The sequence below is a fragment of the Corythoichthys intestinalis genome, chromosome 18 (genome assembly GCF_030265065.1).
Source record: "Corythoichthys intestinalis isolate RoL2023-P3 chromosome 18, ASM3026506v1, whole genome shotgun sequence".
In the NCBI taxonomy this organism is placed as follows: domain Eukaryota; kingdom Metazoa; phylum Chordata; class Actinopteri; order Syngnathiformes; family Syngnathidae; genus Corythoichthys; species Corythoichthys intestinalis.
In genome coordinates, this window is record NC_080412.1 from 33,857,563 (window position 1) to 33,877,412 (window position 19,850).

General features: G+C 38.7%; 2 protein-coding genes across 3 annotated transcripts in view; one reads left to right on the forward strand and one right to left on the reverse strand.

The window, feature by feature from the left end:
* snx19a (sorting nexin 19a) overlaps positions 1 to 19,850 on the forward strand; it is a 112,999-nt gene that overhangs the window by 32,162 nt on the left and 60,987 nt on the right. The window contains exons 3-4 of one of the 2 annotated variants that reach the window (XM_057820680.1): positions 607 to 626; positions 705 to 808. The gene's annotated coding sequence lies outside the window, so the exon portion shown is untranslated. Of the gene's footprint in view, positions 1 to 606; positions 627 to 704; positions 809 to 7,943; positions 8,160 to 19,850 lie in introns of those variants that run through there. The other variant, XM_057820681.1, reaches the window with a different exon arrangement.
* Positions 3,890 to 19,711, reverse strand: LOC130906388 (carotenoid-cleaving dioxygenase, mitochondrial-like). The gene is made up of 12 exons (XM_057820688.1): positions 19,670 to 19,711; positions 17,709 to 17,868; positions 17,423 to 17,634; positions 17,136 to 17,251; positions 13,875 to 13,977; positions 11,764 to 11,892; positions 11,541 to 11,701; positions 11,286 to 11,453; positions 9,601 to 9,738; positions 8,232 to 8,414; positions 8,035 to 8,145; positions 3,890 to 6,216 (listed from the first exon to the last, which is right to left on the reverse strand). The coding sequence occupies exons 1-12, from the start codon at positions 19,689 to 19,691 to the stop codon at positions 6,100 to 6,102; spliced, it is 1,620 nt and encodes a 539-aa protein (XP_057676671.1). The 5' UTR covers positions 19,692 to 19,711; the 3' UTR covers positions 3,890 to 6,099.

Here is a 19,850-nt window from a genome sequence, read left to right on the forward strand (position 1 = left end):
TTATACAGATAGAGTTTCATTCAAAATTATTCAACCCCCACTGCAGTATAGTGTAATACGACATTAAAAAACATTTTTTTATGAACAGATCAAATTAAGACTTGTAAAATCCACTATTGTGTCTATTTGTGTGTGTGTTATGATTTATGTGGCAGTGGCGGACGGTAACACTTTACAATAAGTCCCTTAATTACCATTAGTTAATGCATTTCTAGACCAGGGGTTTTCAACCCAGTCCTCAAGGCACACTGTGGGTCCTGGTTTTTGTTCCAGCCGATCCAGCAGAGACAGTTGAACCAATGAGGCTTCTGCTAAAACAAGCCACACCTGACTGCAATCAACTGATTGCACTTGTAAAACACCAGATTGGGGAAAAAGTGTTGTCATCTTGTTTGGTAAGAATGAAATCCTGCACCCACAGTGTGCCTTAGTGGAATAGGTTGGGGACCCCTGTTCTAGACAATACCTAATGTTTAAGTAACAATACAGGGTGTCCATAAAGTCTCTTTACCATTTCAAAAATGTATAGATATTTTATTCATATTTGTTCTATTGAATTCAGTGACTTATTAAAGTTTTTTCTTACACTGCATTTGTGTGTTTCAGGGATCCTGTTTGTCAAAGAGGTGAATGTTTACCTTGACCTTTTAACTGAATATGTGGCACCACAACTGAGTGACCTTCAACCAACCATCATTTTTCAGCAAGATGGTGCACCACCACATTGGAGGCTGCAGGTTCCTGGTTCCTCAATCAAACCGATGGATTGGAAGGGATGGGTCAATTCCTTAGCCGCCATGTTCACCAGGTATCACTCCCTTGGACTTCTTTCTATGAAGCTATGTTAAAGATATCGTGTATCCAACAAAGATAAGGGACATTACTGACCTTAAGCGAAGGATTACTGATCCCATTGCCACAATTGACTAGGCTATGCTGCAGCGAACATGGCAAGAAATCGAGTACCTTCTCTATGTGCTTCGTGCAACTAATGGTGCCCATGTAGAAGTGTATTAAAAGAGGTAAAAAAGCTTCAATAAACGCTGAACACAATAGAACAAATCTGAATAAAATATCTAATGAATTGCATTTTTAATAAATTTTTGAAATGGTAAAGAGACTTTATGGACACCCTGTATAATAATTTACATAATCCATTATCTAAAATTAATTAATATATTAATTGACAGTAATTAATGCATAACCAGACAGTAACTACAACCAGTAACTAATGGTTAAGTACCATTAAAAAAATGATATAATGCAATACTTAACATTAATTCACATATCCATTAGTGTATTAATTAATACACAGTTATTAATGTATACTGGTCTGAGTAAGTGAAAATATTCTTCCAAATTGGTAAACATTGCTCCGTGAGTCATTGGGTGCTGCGAATCTAACTTTAAGTACGGTATTATTTAACGTTTATTACCTAATCTGAATTTTAAAATATGCGTACAGGTGTCTTATAAGTATTACTTAACCTTCGTTAACGTCTACTGAAAAGTATCTGGACCCTTATTGTAAAGTGTAGCACATTTGTCCCTTAACAAAAAAATTATTTTTAAAAAATGCTTAAGTGCCTCCCCTTAACCATAATTAACCATCACTGAATGCTTTTTGGACCTTTAATTTAAAGTGGACCAAATGTAACCCTTGAGTAGCATTTAATATATTAATTAATGTTAGTTAAGGGATTATATGAATTATGATAATGTTACTTAAACATTAGGTATTGTTTAAAAAATACATTACCTGGAGCTGTTCCGACCAGTCGACGTCACCGATGACGTAAATGCGTCGACAAGCACAGCATCCCGTCGGCGGTTAATGAAGTGTTACAAAAATATATGCGTGGAAAGTTGAGAATGTCGGACACTCTGTATGCAAGCGGGGAATTGACTTATTTTAACGAAACAAAGGAGGGTACACTGTTGTGTCCTGTCTCTTCAATGCCAAGCTTGGCTGCACATCGGCCGTGAATGAACACCTAAAAGCGCCGCTACCCAGTTGTAATTCTGGAAGACGACTGGAGACAACAAGCTGGCAGATCGTAATTCCATCTAACTAACTAATGACATGTTTTATTGCAGTTGCTAAGCCTGTCGCGATATGCAATGAGTCAATTTATTGCACGGTAAATAAAAATGAGGTAGGTAATTTTCACGGCTGCGTTTTATCGCCGAGTGCGTGCATACATTTGTGCGTACGTGTTGATGGCATATGGGACCCCATTTCCTTTCACAGATGTTTATTGGTCATCAACACGCCGTAGAATTAAAGTTCAGACATACAAAATAAGGAAACACATTTATATTAAACACTAAACGTTAGCATTGATACATTGAGGCTAATGGGGAAAAAACACAACCTACTCTTCTCCAAAACGCAAACTTGCGGTTAAAAGGTGACACTTCAAACATAAAAAATCGCTGGTTAACAGCATGTGGAATCCAAAAAATGAATTTTTTTTTTTTTTTTTTTTAAATCTATTGATGAAAAGTGCTTTTTTTCGGAGTGGAAAGCTTACGGTTAGGGGTTTAGCGAACGTACTTCCAGTTAACATTCAAAATAAAAGCACGTCATGTTCGTCATATAAATAACGATTTCTGGAGTTAATCCCACATACTTCAGAATTCAGATTAAACACTAAAAATAGCTCTAAAATGACACCCTTTATGAAAAATCTTGATTGGCAATGAAAAAGTATTATAATTATTCTAATACTATTATATATAGTAGTATACTATAATATTAATGCTAGATATCTTTTTTAAGAATTGTTTTGAATCATGTTGGAAAGGATAAGTCACTGTTCTGAATCTGTTTACATTCCATTCTTTGTACTAGATAATGCTATCAGCATTTGACCTCATTGTTTATTTGATTTATTATTCTTTTTTACGTTTTTATTTATTCTTTAATAAAGAATTTAAGTGTTTCAAAATGTTTTTTGTGAATTAAAAATCATAAACAAAAATTTTATTGCTACATTAGTAAAAAAAAAAAAAAAATATATATATATATATATATATATATATATATATATATATATATATATATATATATATATATATATATATATATATATATATATATATTAGATTAGTCGACTAATCGTAAAACTAGTCGTTTGGGACAGCCCTAGCATTAACTAATGTTAATTAAGGTACCCTTATTTTAAAGTGTTACAATTAATGTTAATTAGGGTACCCTTATTGTAAAGTGTTACCAATAATCCAATGAAATAATAGTAATTGAGTTAAATTTTTACATGATGTCAGCCATAGTACTAAGCTTTGCGGATCAAATGGGCACTTGTGGGAGTTATTGATGCATATTCTATTGTGAAAATAACACAGCTTAAAAGCTATTGAGTAGAGTTCTGCAAAAACTGCTTGACCTACTCGAATGTAAAACGTGTTGGTGTTGAAGTGTGACATTAAAAAAAGCCATCAAAATGAAGTGTAAACCAAATAAAATTGGATTCACTTCAAACATTTGTTAACATCTCAATAGCTTTCAAATTCAAAGAATAGTGAATTAAACCAAGTGAAAAAATATCAAACATATTTTACAGGCTTTATGTATTAATGAACTGCACAATCCATATCACAATTCTTTGGCTTTGCCAGTGACTATTGCAGCTTTTATCCAAATTGAAAACATGTTATATACGACTGTACAGTAACCACTGTACAAGCATGGAACTTCCATCAAGGATACAAATATTGTCCCATAGCTGGGAGGATCTCTCACTTCAAAACACGATAGTAATTGTTTAATGGAGCGTGCTATATTATGTTTTCACGGGGCCCGAAAAGTCTTATTGGACCCCTGCTGAGATATTTGTTGAAATTAATTCAATGTGACAACACTCTGACAAAAAAAAAAAAATCCACCGGCAGCTTTTAGTTGTTAAGAAATAATTAACCATTTCCAGCATTCTCTGGTGTTTTTTTTTTTTTTAATTATTATTACTTTTAGGGAGCAAGTGAGGGAACATATTAGGCCGTTATTCAAGAGTCACAGGTTTGAACGGCCCACCCAAGCACCTGCTTCCTTTTTGTCTCATTTTCTCTTTAATGCAACAGGTAATTGCAGTGAATCCACTAAAACCCACAGCCCAGTTATACAATGAATACTTTCCACACGGATCGTATTGAACTACAAACACTCGATATACACCAAATTACTCTTACAGTATTCCCACTTTGGTTTGAGATTTTTATTTTCTTCACACATCCCAGAGGGTAAAGTCTGGTTCACATGCTGACCTCTAGCGGTCATATGGGGACTTTCCACTAACTCAAAAAACAGTTTAACATCATTCAACATTTTGTAAGTAGGAAAAGAAGGACCTTTTTGTTTACAATGCCGAGCATTTCAGCTTAAAGAGACCCATTATTCATTTTATACAGATTGGGTTTAGCACCACTTGATGCATTATTAATTATTTAGCTATTTTCAGAATAATATTGAAAATACTATAGTTAAAATGAAAGGGGGGAAACAAGCACAATTGAAAGCAGTCCAACAACATTCTGTTCTTAAAGCAAATGCTTACTACCCTAATTTCCAGGAAAATATTTTTTAGGTGGAAATTCTCAAACAATCTAGATTCTCAAACCTTATAGCTGGATGTACGCAGGGGTGAAAGTGGGCCAGAACAGTCAGGAACGCAGTTCCGGTATAAGATCCAGGGCCAGAACCCAGTTCCGGTGTAGGTTCACTATCCTCTTCCCCTCACTATCCACTGGCTCTCGCTATATGATTGGCCGAAGAGTCGAAATGCTCTCCCGTGAAATGCCTGTTTAAAAATGTTCCCGTTGTTACTTCTTGCGTTCGCTTAAAAGTGCTCATTTAAAAAGGAAAATCGATGGATGATACTACACACAGAGCGTATTATTAACAAATGCTAAAGTTGTATATTCATATAGCGAGAATAAGGAACGTCACTGACAAGCGCAGGCCCCCGCGAGTGGATAGTGAGGGGACTAGGATAGTGCGCCTACACCGGTATAAGATTCAGGGCCGGAATGCTGTTCCGGTACACGGTGCTTTGATTCCAAAAATATGACGACAAATGTCAACAAATGTCAACAAAAAAAAATGCTAAGCTGCCCCACATGCATTTAATCTCCAAGAAGAAAACAATCTACCAACATCAGATTTACATACACAAGTGTTATAAACAAGCATAATAATGTGCTTGTGTAGCGTAATCTGTTTCCACCGATATTTATTATTAATTTTATTCCACGGACGGCATGGAGGTTTCCCCAGCTGCTGCAGTTATCCGATTCCGACGATGATGAGTTCAAAGCAAAACGCCTAAACTCAATTATCCGTTCAATTGGCTGACATACTGATATGTGATCAGCAGAGATGGTTAGCTCTGATTGGTTCAAATGTGCATGATTTCTGGAACAGCAAAAAAAAAAAAGCTTGTTGAATTGATGCGACAAAAAAGGGCAATGCAACATAAAATGGATCAAATCTTTGAGAGCAACGAAAGAGTTGAGGAGGCTTATTTATCATATTTAGTTCTATTTGTATTTGTATTTATTGTGTAAGTTATGTTTTAAATTTGCTTTTTATCCAGAAGTTATTGTGTCATTATTATGGTGGAAGTTTTCAAAATGTTTCTTTAGTAGTTTTTGAAAACAAAAGTTTGAATCAAATGCTGTATCATCCGAACCAATACATATGCAATTATAAGTCAATACAGATTTATTTTGCATTGATCATTTAGCCTGTCAATTAGTTAGGTTCATATTCGTGAGAAATGTAGCCGTGACCCCCGTTCACCCAATCTGTTTGGTTTTAATGATATCCCGTCCCCAGCAAAAAATGTACATGCAGGTTATGCTGTTATTTCGTCCCTACCGATGTTGACACCAAACCTACACCCTTATTTTTGAAACAAGTTAAAATCTCAAGTGTTATTCAAAACAGGTTTGAGATAAACATTTTCCAAATAAAATCCTGGATGAATGCCTACAATGAAGTTTAACAAATTGGACAACACAATGTTTTCGCGGGAATTTTTTGTACAGTAATATAATTATAATGAGGAAACGTAACTGATTAATTCAAGTAGATGCGTTAAATACACCATGTATGCTGTAGGGCATGTTGACGGGCACACTGGCTTTTCCCAATTCTTCAAATGTCTTGGCATCCAAAACCAGGAGGAATGTGCCTTTTTCCTATTGTTCACGGGGGGAAAAAGATATTTATATTGTCAAACTAGCCCAGAATCATGATTATGCAATGCTACTTGAGAACATTAGAAAATCTTTCATATTCCAAACACTAAACTGGACAGAGTGTTATTCAAGTGTTCAGCGGGCCTGAAAGTGACATCTCACTTAATTTAGATGTAACCTGGGCTACAACTAAACTACAGTACGGACTGAATTTAGATCAAGTACTTTATTGCATTTTCTTTTTTTAGCTATAACATTTAATTTAAAGTGCCTACGACAGCAAAAAAGAATTAAATTGAAGAATTGAACTGAATGAAATGGACCGCTTGGATGTGTGTGGAAGCGATCGATTTATATATTCAATTTTTTGAATCCGGTGCCATGAAAATGAGTAACTTCCTGTATTGAGGAGGAATGCGAATGTGACGTCACCCGGGTCAGCATCTCACAATACAGCATTGCTGTATAGCATGCAGATGGACTGCGGATTCAGCTGATTTTGCAGATTAATTCGTTTATTTTGCGCATCACGCCAGCCAAATGTGCTGCAGGGTTTTGTTGCTGCACCAAGGAGAGGTGTGTGAGGCTTTTTGGGTTTCCAAAAGGTCCCGTTCACCCTGAGATTGGCCAAAACAAGTTCGACAACTGTGGGACCATTGGACTTACGGGGAAGTGAGTAAATATCATGTTTTGCATTATGTCAAATACTGGAATCATGGCACACGTTTTAATATGGAGGTGGCTTGCATTTTGTGGCTGATAATGCTCCTTGTCCACCGAGAATGCCTCTCGGCCGACGACCGGCAGCTTGTCGCACACCCCCTCGGTCCTCTTCGCGTGCCCGCAGGGAGAGCACTATACTCGGCTTATGATCATGCGGTTCTCTATATCGTCCAGCCCCCTCTGCCCTCTTTGTGTGCCCGGCAATCGACCACTATCCTCGGGTTGGGCTCGGGCAGCTACACGCTCCTCCGACGTCGGCCGGTTTGTCCGGCGGTCATTCTCCAGCTGCTTCCCCGGCAAACGACCTCTCCTGCCCGCAGCAGGGGAATGACGAATTGTAACTTGCTCGCCGCCGGCGGGGTTGCTAATCAATGAAGACAATCGACAACCCTGCCGCCGTGTGATATGATCCGGGGTAGTTTTGTGTGATTTTTCGCTTCGAAATGCGAGAATAAGACTTGGAAAGGCCGCTCGGTTCAGGTTAGCATGTCAGCTAGCTGTGACGCCTCCTGGTTTGTTTACGCTCTCCGAATCCGGGGCAGGGAAATGACAAAAGCCGGACTAACTCTGGTGGCACAAATTATAGTTCGGGAGGTGCAAGAAGTCGACAGTTTGACCATTATGGAGTAATTAGGCCATGACGTACTGAATAAATGCATTTTTAATATTTCATATTCCATTTAGCACGAGACTTTTATTAGTCATGACTGTACTATTTATTTAGCAATTGGGGAAAAGTACTTTGATAAAAAGAATATCCTGTAAAAAAATATTGGAGTAGAACGATAGAAACAATGACATTTTGCTGCTCTCTTATCGCATTTTCCTCATTCTGAATAATTCCCCCTCAATGGGCTGACTTCTAAATCAGATGAAATCGTGACCCTGCCAACGTCATCCTCCAGGTGGGGACGCTAGAGCGCTATAATGACAGGCAGGGCTAAACGGCAGATTAAAAGACTAATTTCTCGTCATCCGGCTTTGCCAAATTGTGTATATAGTTGAATCGTCTCAAAATATGATTCTAATTCATTTAAGATTTATAAATGCTGTCACAGGCACTTTAAAATTTGAATCCTTCTTTCTTCATGTTACCTGTGAGGGGCAGAGAACTACAGAGAGGATGACACCTTCGTCCTCCTCCACTGCATTAGGGGAGGCCACAAACACTGGCTCCGATGGGAAGAAACCTTTCTGGTACCACACCTGAGGTCACATGGGTAAATAATGAATGTATTAAATGTTTTGAAATCTAATTGTTCATTATATTTGGCATATGTTATATAACGCACCTTTAACGTCTTGTCATTGAGGTCCATCTTAAGTAGTGAGTCTCCAAACAGGTGTCTTAAACCGCAACCGTAAAAATAACGATAAGGCTTTGTATTGTATCGCTCGTAATTGATGCAAGGGAACTCCAACCCGCCGTACTGGTAGAAGTCATCGTTGTGGAGATCCTCATGTTGACAGAAAACCTGATAACAAGAAGAGGATCCTTGACGTCTTTAAGTTGTTTTTAAAGATGCAAAATTAGCCACGTGTCATGTGTCTCAAGGTGACGTTATGTGATTTTTTTTTTTAACCCACAGCAAGCTGTAAAAATTGTGCCTTTATTTAGTCGTACTAATCAGAGGTGGGTAGAGTAGCCCAAAATTTTACTCAATTGTAGCGTAAAAGTACTCAAGTAAAAGTAGTCATCCAAAAATGTGCTCAAGAACAAGTGAAAAGTATTTGGTGAAAAGAATACTCACATAATGAGAAAAATTGTGAGTAACTGCTTACGACGTTTGATTTTTTTTCTCAGCACAAAGTTTTCCATATGAACTCTTATTATTATTATTATCTGTACTACACTGTATCACATCACCAAATTAAGCCAAAGAAATACAACAACAACAACAACAACAAAAATCATTGTATTCTGGCGAGAGAAAAAAATCTCCAGAAATGAAACATCATTTGTCCAAAGAGCATGATTGCCTTCTAGTGGAGAAAACATATTTCCTCTCATGACATTAAAAGGACAATATCTCCGGTTTTTCGTGGTCAATCGGTGCCAAATAAAAACTGGGGGAGAGATTAAAATCTGTGCTTTCGAGTCAAGTTGACAGCAGCGCTCTATGTCAAATACTTAAGTTTTTATGGTGCTTTAAAGACGCCACGTGATTGAACAGGACGGCAAGCTTGAGTCTGATTGGTATAATGGAGTCATGTGATTATTCTTGCGACATCTCATTGGTGAAACTGGCTGAGCCACTGTTTAAAAAAAACAAAAGAAGTAAAATCTAATATGGAGAATAAAGAGGAAAAATGTAACGACCAAGGTAGCCCAAAGTGGTGGCGTAAGAGTACAGTTTCTTCTTCACAAATCTACCAAAATAAAAGTAAAAAGCATGGCTGAGTAAAACTACTCTTAGAAGTACATTTTACTCGAAAAGTTAGCCAAGTAAATGTAACGGAGTAAATGTAAGGCATTACTACCCACCTCTGCTTAAGATATATTGTACGTACTGTAATAATTGCCGATTTTGATTGTTGGTTAAAGTTACACTGCTGACTCTTAAAGTGTTTGTAGTGAATCAGCTTTAAGCAGAACTTATTGATCTAAAAATTCAAAAAAATTACTTCTTGGACAAGCGTAAAGTGAAATTCCTGACTTACCCTATTTGTGTTCTCTTTGACACATGTTGCTGTACTGAAAGGACGAGTGTTCAGGTTTTGGTCAGTCGGCGTGTCATCGGTAACGTGAAGGGGTAAAACAAAGCGGCGAGGAAAACCTCTGCCTGTGTTGTTGTACACCTGGATGGAAACAAAGTCACAAGTATAGTTTAACACAGGGGCCCTGGAAGTCACTCACAGCAGGGGGTGCTGAAGATCTTTTTTAGTGTTTCCCCATCCAAAAAAAGCCGTTTCGGTCCAAATTTGTCATGCTTGCACGTTTTCTCCATACAAGGCATACACAATGGCAGTACATAAGCATGCTGGATAGTTTCGTGTAGTACGTAAACTCGGCTACTACAAAGACAGTGTTCTATTTCCTTACAGTGCGTGTTGGAGTTTTTGTATTGGAAATAAAAGCACCCTGTGTTACAGTCTAACGCAAATCAGTGCAGCTAGATGGCGCAATAACACACAAACACATTTAAAAACTAAAAGTTCCAATAAGCCTCAGTTTAACACCTACTTTTCACAACACTAGAATGAATTGCACACAAATATCCAACAACGCTGTGCACGGCAGCAGGTCACCAGCAACAACAAACAATAATATGGCTATAATGCAAGCATGTCTTACCTATTTGAAGACACCAAGGGTAGATAAAACTATCATTATAATCATCTTTATTTTCAAGCTCGAATTGGATTTTTCAAAATTTCGCTGTTTTTGTCATGAAAAAAAACAGTAATTCGTTTTTGCGCCATGTTAACACCTTCTGTGCCAACAGTTAACTTTTCCAATAACATCTTATTCAACATGACCCGGTAGCAAGCATGGATAGTGCAGCCCATCCCTCCTCCCGCAGCCCAGCAAAGGAGCCCCCCCCCCCCCCCCCCCCGGAATCCAGGGTGGTCCCCCGGGCCACCCGCGGCCAATCTACCGGCCCTCGGGGATGGCAAGAGGGGACGCACCACCAACTCCACACCCGTCCCCAACCCCGTCCGCCCACCCGGGCCACGAGCCGCCGCCACAGCCCCCCAGCCAACACGGCACGCCACAGGGCCCCCAGCGGCCAACTAAGCCCAGGGCAGGGTACCCCACCGTAGCAGGTAACATCCAGCCGATACACCGCCGCCCAGCCAGCGATCCGTGGCGGAGCACAGGGCGGATACCCAGTTAGAGAAGAGAGGGGAAGGCGGGGGCAGGAGAACGCCGAGGAGCCGCCGTGGGGCGACGCGAGACCGGAGCCCCGACCTCCCCCCACTCCCGCCGCCGGCAGCCCAGGCAGAGAGGAGGCCATGCCTCGGGAACCATGCCATAGAAAAATGTTATTGTAATCTGTTTTAGGCAATGCATGAGCGGGTCATTCCGCGCATGCGTTAAATGCGTCAAATATTTTAATATGATTATTTTAAAATTTAAATACCGCCCGTTAACGTGATAAATTTGACAGCACTAATTTATTTTTAACCAAAAAACAAACAAAAATGTTTTTTTTTTTTCCCCATACCAGGGGGTGCTGGAGCACCCTCAGCACCTCACTTCCTGTGCCACTGCTTTTACACGTGTTGAAAATGCTCCATCACTAATGTAACCCATGTGATGGTAAGCGCTACAGATAACGAATGTCGTTTTAAAGCAGTTGGTTGCGAATTTGAAGAAAAACAAGCCATGACTGCAAACTGACCTCATCTAGTGCTTCTCCTGATTTACGTAAATTCTGAAGCAAGTAAATATCGAGGGTTCGGCCGTCGTCATAGCAACATATGTCCAGCATCAAAAATCCGTCCTCTTCAAAGGCGTTGATCTGATGGAAGCTGAAGAAACCCTTGGTGTAGTACTTCACTGGGCTGGCCTCAGTAGGAAAAATGACATTTTTTTCTTTAAAAAAAAAATCTGAATCCGTTTGAGTGATTCCTCAAGCCTGACTGCGACCTCTCACCTTGCCTGTCCTCTTGTCGATAAGATGCAGAATTGTTTCCAGCTCCGGGGTCCAGTATATTGCATCGTAGAACGCCTTGCCTCTCAACTTACATGTGGCTAAGCTCACCACGTCGATCTTACTCGGCTGCTCGATGAACACAAAGTAGTTCTCCGACATGGCTAGAGGGAAGAAGCGGGCTCAAGTGACAATTTCTAAAGCCAATCAGTATGTGCTGACTTACCAAAGCTATGATAGTAGGAGGGTTGGGTTCGGCTTGCAGGCGTAATGGAACAGAGAACTTTGGCACCTTGCAGGGTGTCTTCAGCATCAGACTTCTCCGGAGGTACAGCAATGATATTGTACTGAGGTCCTGAAAGGGTATGACAACACCAGGGGAAATGCTAATATTCCATCATTTATCCATCAACGCATGCCTTTTGAATTCATACCATGCCACTTCGTGTAATTACACACATCGCAACACCAAGAAAATGATAGAAATTAGGTCGATTGTCAAGCTAAAAGGACCCGCCCCCGAGATGCCGGAAATCTAGCATATTGTGTGCGTGACGTCACTTTCGGGAAACAACAGGCTCAGTGCTTAGTACTGAATGGCGGCGATGATGGCGGACAATTTTGTTTCTATTTGCAGCGACGAATCCGACGTAACGAACATTCTTCTAATAGTGACGAGGAGAGTTCTGAACCTTTCTTTGGTGTTTTGGGTTATCAATTTGAGCCCAAACGAAAGCCAATGCAGCCTAATGAAAGGATCATTGAGGGGAGCAATCACACTGATGAAACACCGGCGGCAACAGAATCACCGAATGGTTTGTTTTGCATTTCTTTTTGTGAAGCTGATACACCGTGACCGCAAAATAAAGTAATGTATAGAATAATTATCATTTAATATGCTATCATCGGTTTCGCTCTGCCAACCGACACAAATATGAATGGGATTAGAGCAGGGGTCCCCAACCTTTTTTTTGCACCACGGACCGGTGTGATTTGGGTCTTTTTTTCACGGACCGGTGTCCTGTCAAATTTTGCACCCTTATAAAATTTTGCTCCCAAAGCTTTTGTGGCAGTGAAAAAAGCCCTTTTTTATATTCAGTTGGACTCTCAATGTTATCCAATGGTGCTAAAAAACTATTTACATCACAAACATACATGTGCAACACGGAAATGGCGTAAATTAACGCTTAACGACACGGCGAAGTCTTTAAGTGAGAGGGCTACGTGCAGTTGTTGTGTGCGCCAAACATGGCAAACGTTAATATTCCTTTCTTTAAAGAAAGTTTGTAGTGTGTACTTAGGAATCGCTGCATTCGCGGTCCTTTTTAACGTTATGCGCATGCCAACTTTGTCAGAACACCGGCAATGTGCGGCAGAAAAATACAGCAAATATAAAATAGCATTTGTTTTTAGCCCCGTCGTGTTAAGTGCAGGGAAAAAATACAACTCACCCGCTGAATCAGTGGGAGGGCTGAGTTTGTTTCGTTGAGACGAGATGGTCCCGAGATGGGAGAGTGAGAGAAACTAGCATCACAAATACACGATGTTGGAAATTGTAGCACAGTTTTCAGCGCACTCCTAGCGATGTCAGGATATTCCGAAATGACTTCAATCCAGAACTTCAGTAGAGTTGTTGTCTCAAATGTACGTTTAATTCGCCGTGATTTGCGATCTCTACCAGCTGATATTCCTGTTCCACAGACATGCTCGAATCACTCGATTTATTCACATACGGGTCACGAATTTACTCCTTCGCAGTTCGTGGGTCTTTAGTGATTGGGAAGTAGCATAAATTTTGTTTTCTTTGAAGTTGTAGGCACATCTTCGGGCTCTTCAGGTTCCCTTTTCCCCATAAAATTGCAAAATTTGCCCTCTTAGCACTGACGAACTTTACTCATTGTCTGCGTAGTCCAGCTCTTTTTCTCGCGTTCGGGAACTCATGGGTACTACATTGCGACAAATGGCTATTTGTAAACCACATAGCATGACAGGTTTGAACCATTTTAGCGATTTTTTGATAAAAACGAACGCAACTCTCTCGTCGATAAACAAAGATGGCACCTGCCTCAACCTTTTGTTTCCTTGTTATGACGTCTCCGCCCCATTCGGCTGTTTCCGGAACACTTTCGGAAATGTTCGTCATTTTCGATATATTTTCGATAATTGCTCATTAATGTGATTGATTTTTTTTTGTTAACTTTATCAATATTTGTTATCTTGGCACATAACGGTTCTATTGATGTCTCACATCTCCTTTGCGTTTTCATACCCTTGAAAAGATCACACTCGTGATGTGTCACATTATGGAGGCTTTTGGTATGAATGTCAAGGATTTACCAGTGATTCCATATGAGTTCCCCATATTGAAGCAAGTACCATCAGGATCATAATGAGGGTGGGCAGTGGTTGAGTTCACAGCACAAAATGTGCTCCAGTCTACCTGCAGAGAAATTACATCAGCAATTGAGAGCTCATAGAAAAGTCTTGCTTAGACACAAGCCACTAACAAACGCGTCCACGTGTTCTAAAAACTATTGGCACAACCAGACACAATGTGTGACCAGTGTTGTTTTTGGCAGCCCTTTTAATTTTCGTCTTTGTCTTAGTCTTTTGGGCAAAAATACTTATTCGTCTTAGTCATATTTTTCAAAACGTGTTTGTCTCGTCAAGTTTTAGTCAACAAAAAAATCAGACAAATTTGGTCTAGTTTTAGTCGACGTTTACTAAAAATATTTTCGTCTGTAAAATAAATTTGAAAAAAACTACTCCAAAAATAAATGAATAAATAAAGTTTTCTAACTATTTCAAATGAACATGCAAGGACAACGGCAACCATTTTCAATTAATTAAACTAACCTGGACACCACGAACTGTATGTAAAAAGTTTTCCAAGAGTAGACGATACTCGCCACACTAAATGCTAATGCTAATGTGAACGCTATGCTAAAGCTTCAAGTTACATTTAGTGTGTGATGATCAGTCAGCACAGACCCCAAGCAACATGGCATATCTCGCCAAAATAAGAAAACAAAACTTATTAAGCAGCACCTGACATGTGTTTCACAATAGGAAAGTCTGGAGTACGCCGATGAGTAGGCGTGTGTGTGTGTGTCACTTCTATGATGCGTTCTAACGACACATACGATATGAAAATGTCACGCATAATGAACTTACGTCCGAAACTATAGTGAATTTTAATCTCGTTCTCGTCAGACGAAAACTAGCATTCGTCTCGTTATGTTTTAGTCTCACAAGACACGTTTTTAGCTCGTCATTGTCACGTCATCGTCATGAAAAAAATTGTTCATCACAAAATATTTTCGTTATCGTAATCGTTGACGAAAACAACACTGTATGTGACGTGCGTTCGGTGGAATTGCTCAGTGCATGTCGAGCTGTGTGCTTGTTAGGAGAAGTTGCATAGAAATTAGATGAGTCGCGTGTTAACTCATTTGCTCCCAGAAACGTATAAATACGTTCAATTTTTAAATGCTTCATTGTCCCAAAAACGTATTTATACGTCTTTTGCGTTTTTTTTTTGTTGTTGTTTTTTTTACAAGAAAAGTCTATAGCTTCCGATCTATCTGAAAAACAAAAAACAGGGCTCCAAACCCATTTTAAAGCAATAAAACTGGCCACTGGAGGGCAGTAGCGCATTTTGTAAGACCCGCAACCCGATTCAACGGCAATGAACGGCTAGGCAGCACGGTCGGAGCGCTGGAGGCATGATGTCAGGCGGCGCTCCGACCGAACAAAACAACCCAGAGGACGCCTGGGAGGCCAGGCGCTGGACGACCGAGTAAAACGAGTGAGACCCCCAGTGTAGCGGCTCGCCGAGCAAACCCCGCAGAAACGCAAAAATAATCCATCTTTGTGAGACAACGATGAGGGAAAAGTTTACACGGCTGACGTGGTGACAACGGCGTCATCTCGGCGACAAACCGTCATCTCTCAGTAGTCATGTGTGAATAAATTGTTACTTTGCTATCAAAAGTAGGGTTGTTCCGATCATGTTTTTTTGCTCCCGATCCAATCCCGATTTTTTTAGTTTGAGTATCTGCCGATCCCGACATTTCCCGATCCGATTGCTTTTTTTTTTGCTCCCGATCCAATTCCAGTCATTCCCGATAATTTTTCCCGATCATATACATTTTGGCAATGCATTAAGAAAAAAATGAATAAAACTCGGACGAATATATACATTCAACATACAGTACATAAGTACTGTATTTGTTTATTATGACAATAAATCCTCAAGATGGCATTTACATTATTAACATTCTTTCTGTGAGAGGGATCCACGGATAGAAAGACTTGTAATTCTTAAAGGATAAATGTGACTTTGTATATTGTGACTAAATATTGCCATCTAGTGTATTTGTTGAGCTTTCAGTAAATGATACTGTAGCCATTTAACTGTTCTGCCCAAATGCATGATGGGAAGTGCAACCATGACAATTGATATATCTTCTCTGCATTGGGAAATAACATAGGGTGTTAAGAAAACGATCAACTACTACCTTTCTTCCCCACATTGCTTTCCACGATATTTCAAATTGTTGAGAGAGGGATTTTAAGGCTTTAGCCAATTGCAATAAGGCTCCAAAGACTGCTACAATTCACTCTACTCATTTTACTCTGCCTTTTAACTCTATATATAGGTAAAATGGCGCCATCATAGATTGAACGTGATGATGCGTGAGTGGGTCGTGCAGCGCATGCGTTAATTGTGGTAAATATTTTAACGTGATTAATTAAAAAAAAAAAAAATTACCGCCGTTAACGCGATAAATTTGATAGCCCTACTTTAAGCCAAAACTAAAGACTCTGGATGAGTGTAAGACATTTTGTCTGTAACGTTAAATACAATTAGAAAACAATTTAATTGGAAAATATATATATTAAAAAAAGGCATGTCCGATATTTTTTTGCCGATTCCGATACTTTGAAAATGACGTGATCGGACCCGATCGATGCCGATCGATCGGGACATCTTTAATCAAAAGCTCTATTTGTCTGGTTGTCCATGTTATTTTGTAAAAGGAAAACATTATTCAGATGTTTGGGATGTAACTAATGCAAAAAAATAGCTTGGTTAAAGTCAAAGTTATGTTTGAAATGTATGCATTCACAAAAAGCTCATTTTCTCCGATTTTTCATCAGAAATTGGAAAATTGCTCAAACTAAGCTATTTTCTAATGCTGATTTCTAAAGAATGGAAAAAGATATGAACTTACTTTTTTTCTGATGAAAGAAGAGAGTTTAATCTTTCTTTTGGTGGGTTCCATGTTTACTGTATATAGCAATAGAACAGAATTTTCTGTGGGCCTTGCAAAATCAGTCAAATTCCAGAAAAAACGGCCAGGAGCGAAGGGCCTTGCGCTGGTGAAAATGGCTGGGAGTGAATGAGTTAATCGCAAACAATTCTTTATTTATGAGTAGTAGTAATACCTAAGTTGATAAAACAACATTTCTTGCGAAAAGCATGCACTGCACACAGATTTATTTAGCCATGTATGTGGTAAACCTTGATCTAAAGGTTTACTACCTTACAGAACTGCGTTAAATATTGGCTGTTGTTGGTTTAATAATTTGTACCTGTTCCAGTGTTTCTAGGCTCTCTGGATTGACTTTGTGCATCATGTTGCTCTCCGTGCTGACATAGTAGTCTCCTTTGTATTTTACAAAGTTGACGTTTCCATTGTCTGTGGGTTCTGTGACAGACAAATACTCACTGTGAGTGGCTATCGAAGTGCAAGTCTGCAGCATGTCATAGCTTCTAAACAAATGTCTACTCCTTCTTCCATTTTCCTTCCTGCTGTGCATTCTGTTTCATAACAGTGGAATGTAACATCCTCCTGCTTTGCCCTTAAAAAGATACTCACTTATCATTTGAAAGTAAGAGAAGAACCGCTGGTAGATGTTTTTACAAGGGTCAGGCAAGGCGAGGGTACCAAATTCTGAAACCATGATACGGTCCCGTTCGCTGTTCTTCTTGAAAGCGTCGCTGCGCAGGAAGCGGCTCGTGTACGTCACCTGGCCTTTCTCCATCTTGAATTTGTGTAGCATGGCCATTCCATCAAACCAGTGGTTGTAGCTGTCATGGAAGGAAACCGTGTAAATGCAGTCTAAGACACACAGCAGTTTTTGGAGAGGCCTTGTTGGACTCACTGTGTGTTTCCAAACTCAAACTTTGCTGGGCCGTCTCGGAGAAGGCTGCCATTGATCCAGTGGGGAATGGTGCCTTGTATCTTAGCCGGGATAGGATCAGGGGTCTCCTCCACAGAGCGGACCAGAGGAGCGATGGTCTCCAAACCTTTCTTACCTCCACCTGTGTGCTCATCAATGCTAAAATGACTTACTGTGGAACAATGGAAAGAAGTAATATCCAGTCTATAGCCATAGGCGGAGTTTGAATTTTGGGGCAAGGGAGGTACAACAAGTTGATGACCCCGAAACGCAGTGTCAGCAATAAAATTAACCTACAAGAATATTTATAATAATGTTTTCAATGAGCCTTTTTTGTTTCCCATCATTCTTGAGAAGAATTCCAAATCAGGCTGCTTAGGCAATTCTTTTCGCCAAGATCGTCATCCATTGAATATGGTACGCTTGCCGGTGTCATGCCAATGTAGTTACCCAGGTCAAAAATTGTATCCCCTGGGTGGAGCCATATAGAGGTAGATTTGTGTCGTTATTATTTAATCAAAACAAGTCACTTCAATAAAAAAACAAACAAAATGTTGCTTCAATCAAAAAATATATTTTTAACCCCAAAAAAAGTCGCTTCAATCAAAACAAAATGTGTTTGAATGCAAAATATATCAAACTCAAAAAACACAAAAAATGCATGTGAAAGTTATTTTTCTTTGATTTATTTATTTGTTTGTTTGTTTGTTTACTTATTTATTTTTTTGATTGAAGTAATGTTGATTTGTGTTTGGGCCACATTTTGAGTAGGACGTTTTTGTTCAAACAAAAAAATAAGTTGCTTAAAAAATAAAAAAAATAAATAAAAAAGAATCATCACTTCAATCCAAAAAAAAAAAAAAAAAATTCAATCATGGAAAAGTTTTTGATTGTGAAAAAAATATTTGAGATTGAAAAATTGCATTTGAACCCTTAATTTTTCATTGAAAAAGTTTTCTTTGATTGAAGCAGTCCTTTTTGCGTTTGGGCCATATTATGGTTAGGACATTTGTGTCCAAAATCATTTAATCGCCAAAAAAAGTTGCTTCAATCAAAAATAAATAAATAAATAAATAAATAAATAAAATTGCCCTCCCCTATTTTTTTTTAATTTTGAAAATTATATGCAAAACAAATGACCGACTAGGTTGCTAGTCACAAGATCTGTTCGAAAAATAATTTTGACCCTTGATAAAAAAAAAAAAATTCTGTTCATTTCATTCATTTTTGTTGCAGTTTTATTGCTTTACAACATATAGATATATATACAATATATAAAATATATAAATATATATTGTATTATTATATTATTATACATTATTGTATATTATATCTACAGTATATATACAGTATATAAGTTATACATACATACATACATACATACTGTGTATATAAATATATACAGTATATAAGTTATACATACATACTGTGTATATATAAAGTATTTTATATATATATGAAAGTCAATTACATGCAATGACACTTTTCGGCCAGCGGGGGGGGGGGGCCTGGACCACCTGCCTCCCCCTTAAAATCCGCTTATATCTATAGCTCTAGAAAAATCTGTTAAAATGCTTTAGTATGGATGGCGATAGTGGTTGACTGTTCTGAAAATGACTGGCAGTGAATAGGTTTAAAGAGAAATGTTAACTTTATTCTCCACATTAGATAAAGACTTGTCACGTGACTGTTTCACCAATCCCATAGCCCATGACACACTTATGATTCAATTAAAGCAAACAAATTTAGCTTTGCAGTACTATTAAAGGAATTAATTCACTTCAGATGACTTCTGTAGCAAAAACACTATTTTTGGAGCTGTGTCTAGTAAAAATGCTTAATAAAAAACAAAAACTTAGGTCCCAATGTGAAACTATGCTATCATTTATGCTCGAGCGTAGGCCCAACTGTATTGTGTTATCTGCAAAATAGAATCATCTTACCTGCATTCATGACTTGGTACATGTCTGTGCTGTCAACCTTCGCAAAAGTGAACAGTATGCCTGCTGAGCATGCACTGGTGTTTTTAAATAACAATTCTAGTATGTCATTCATTCCACTTTGATGACTTATTGTGAAAATTACCTCATGCTGTCATTCCTAGTCCAATGATAATCAAACTCG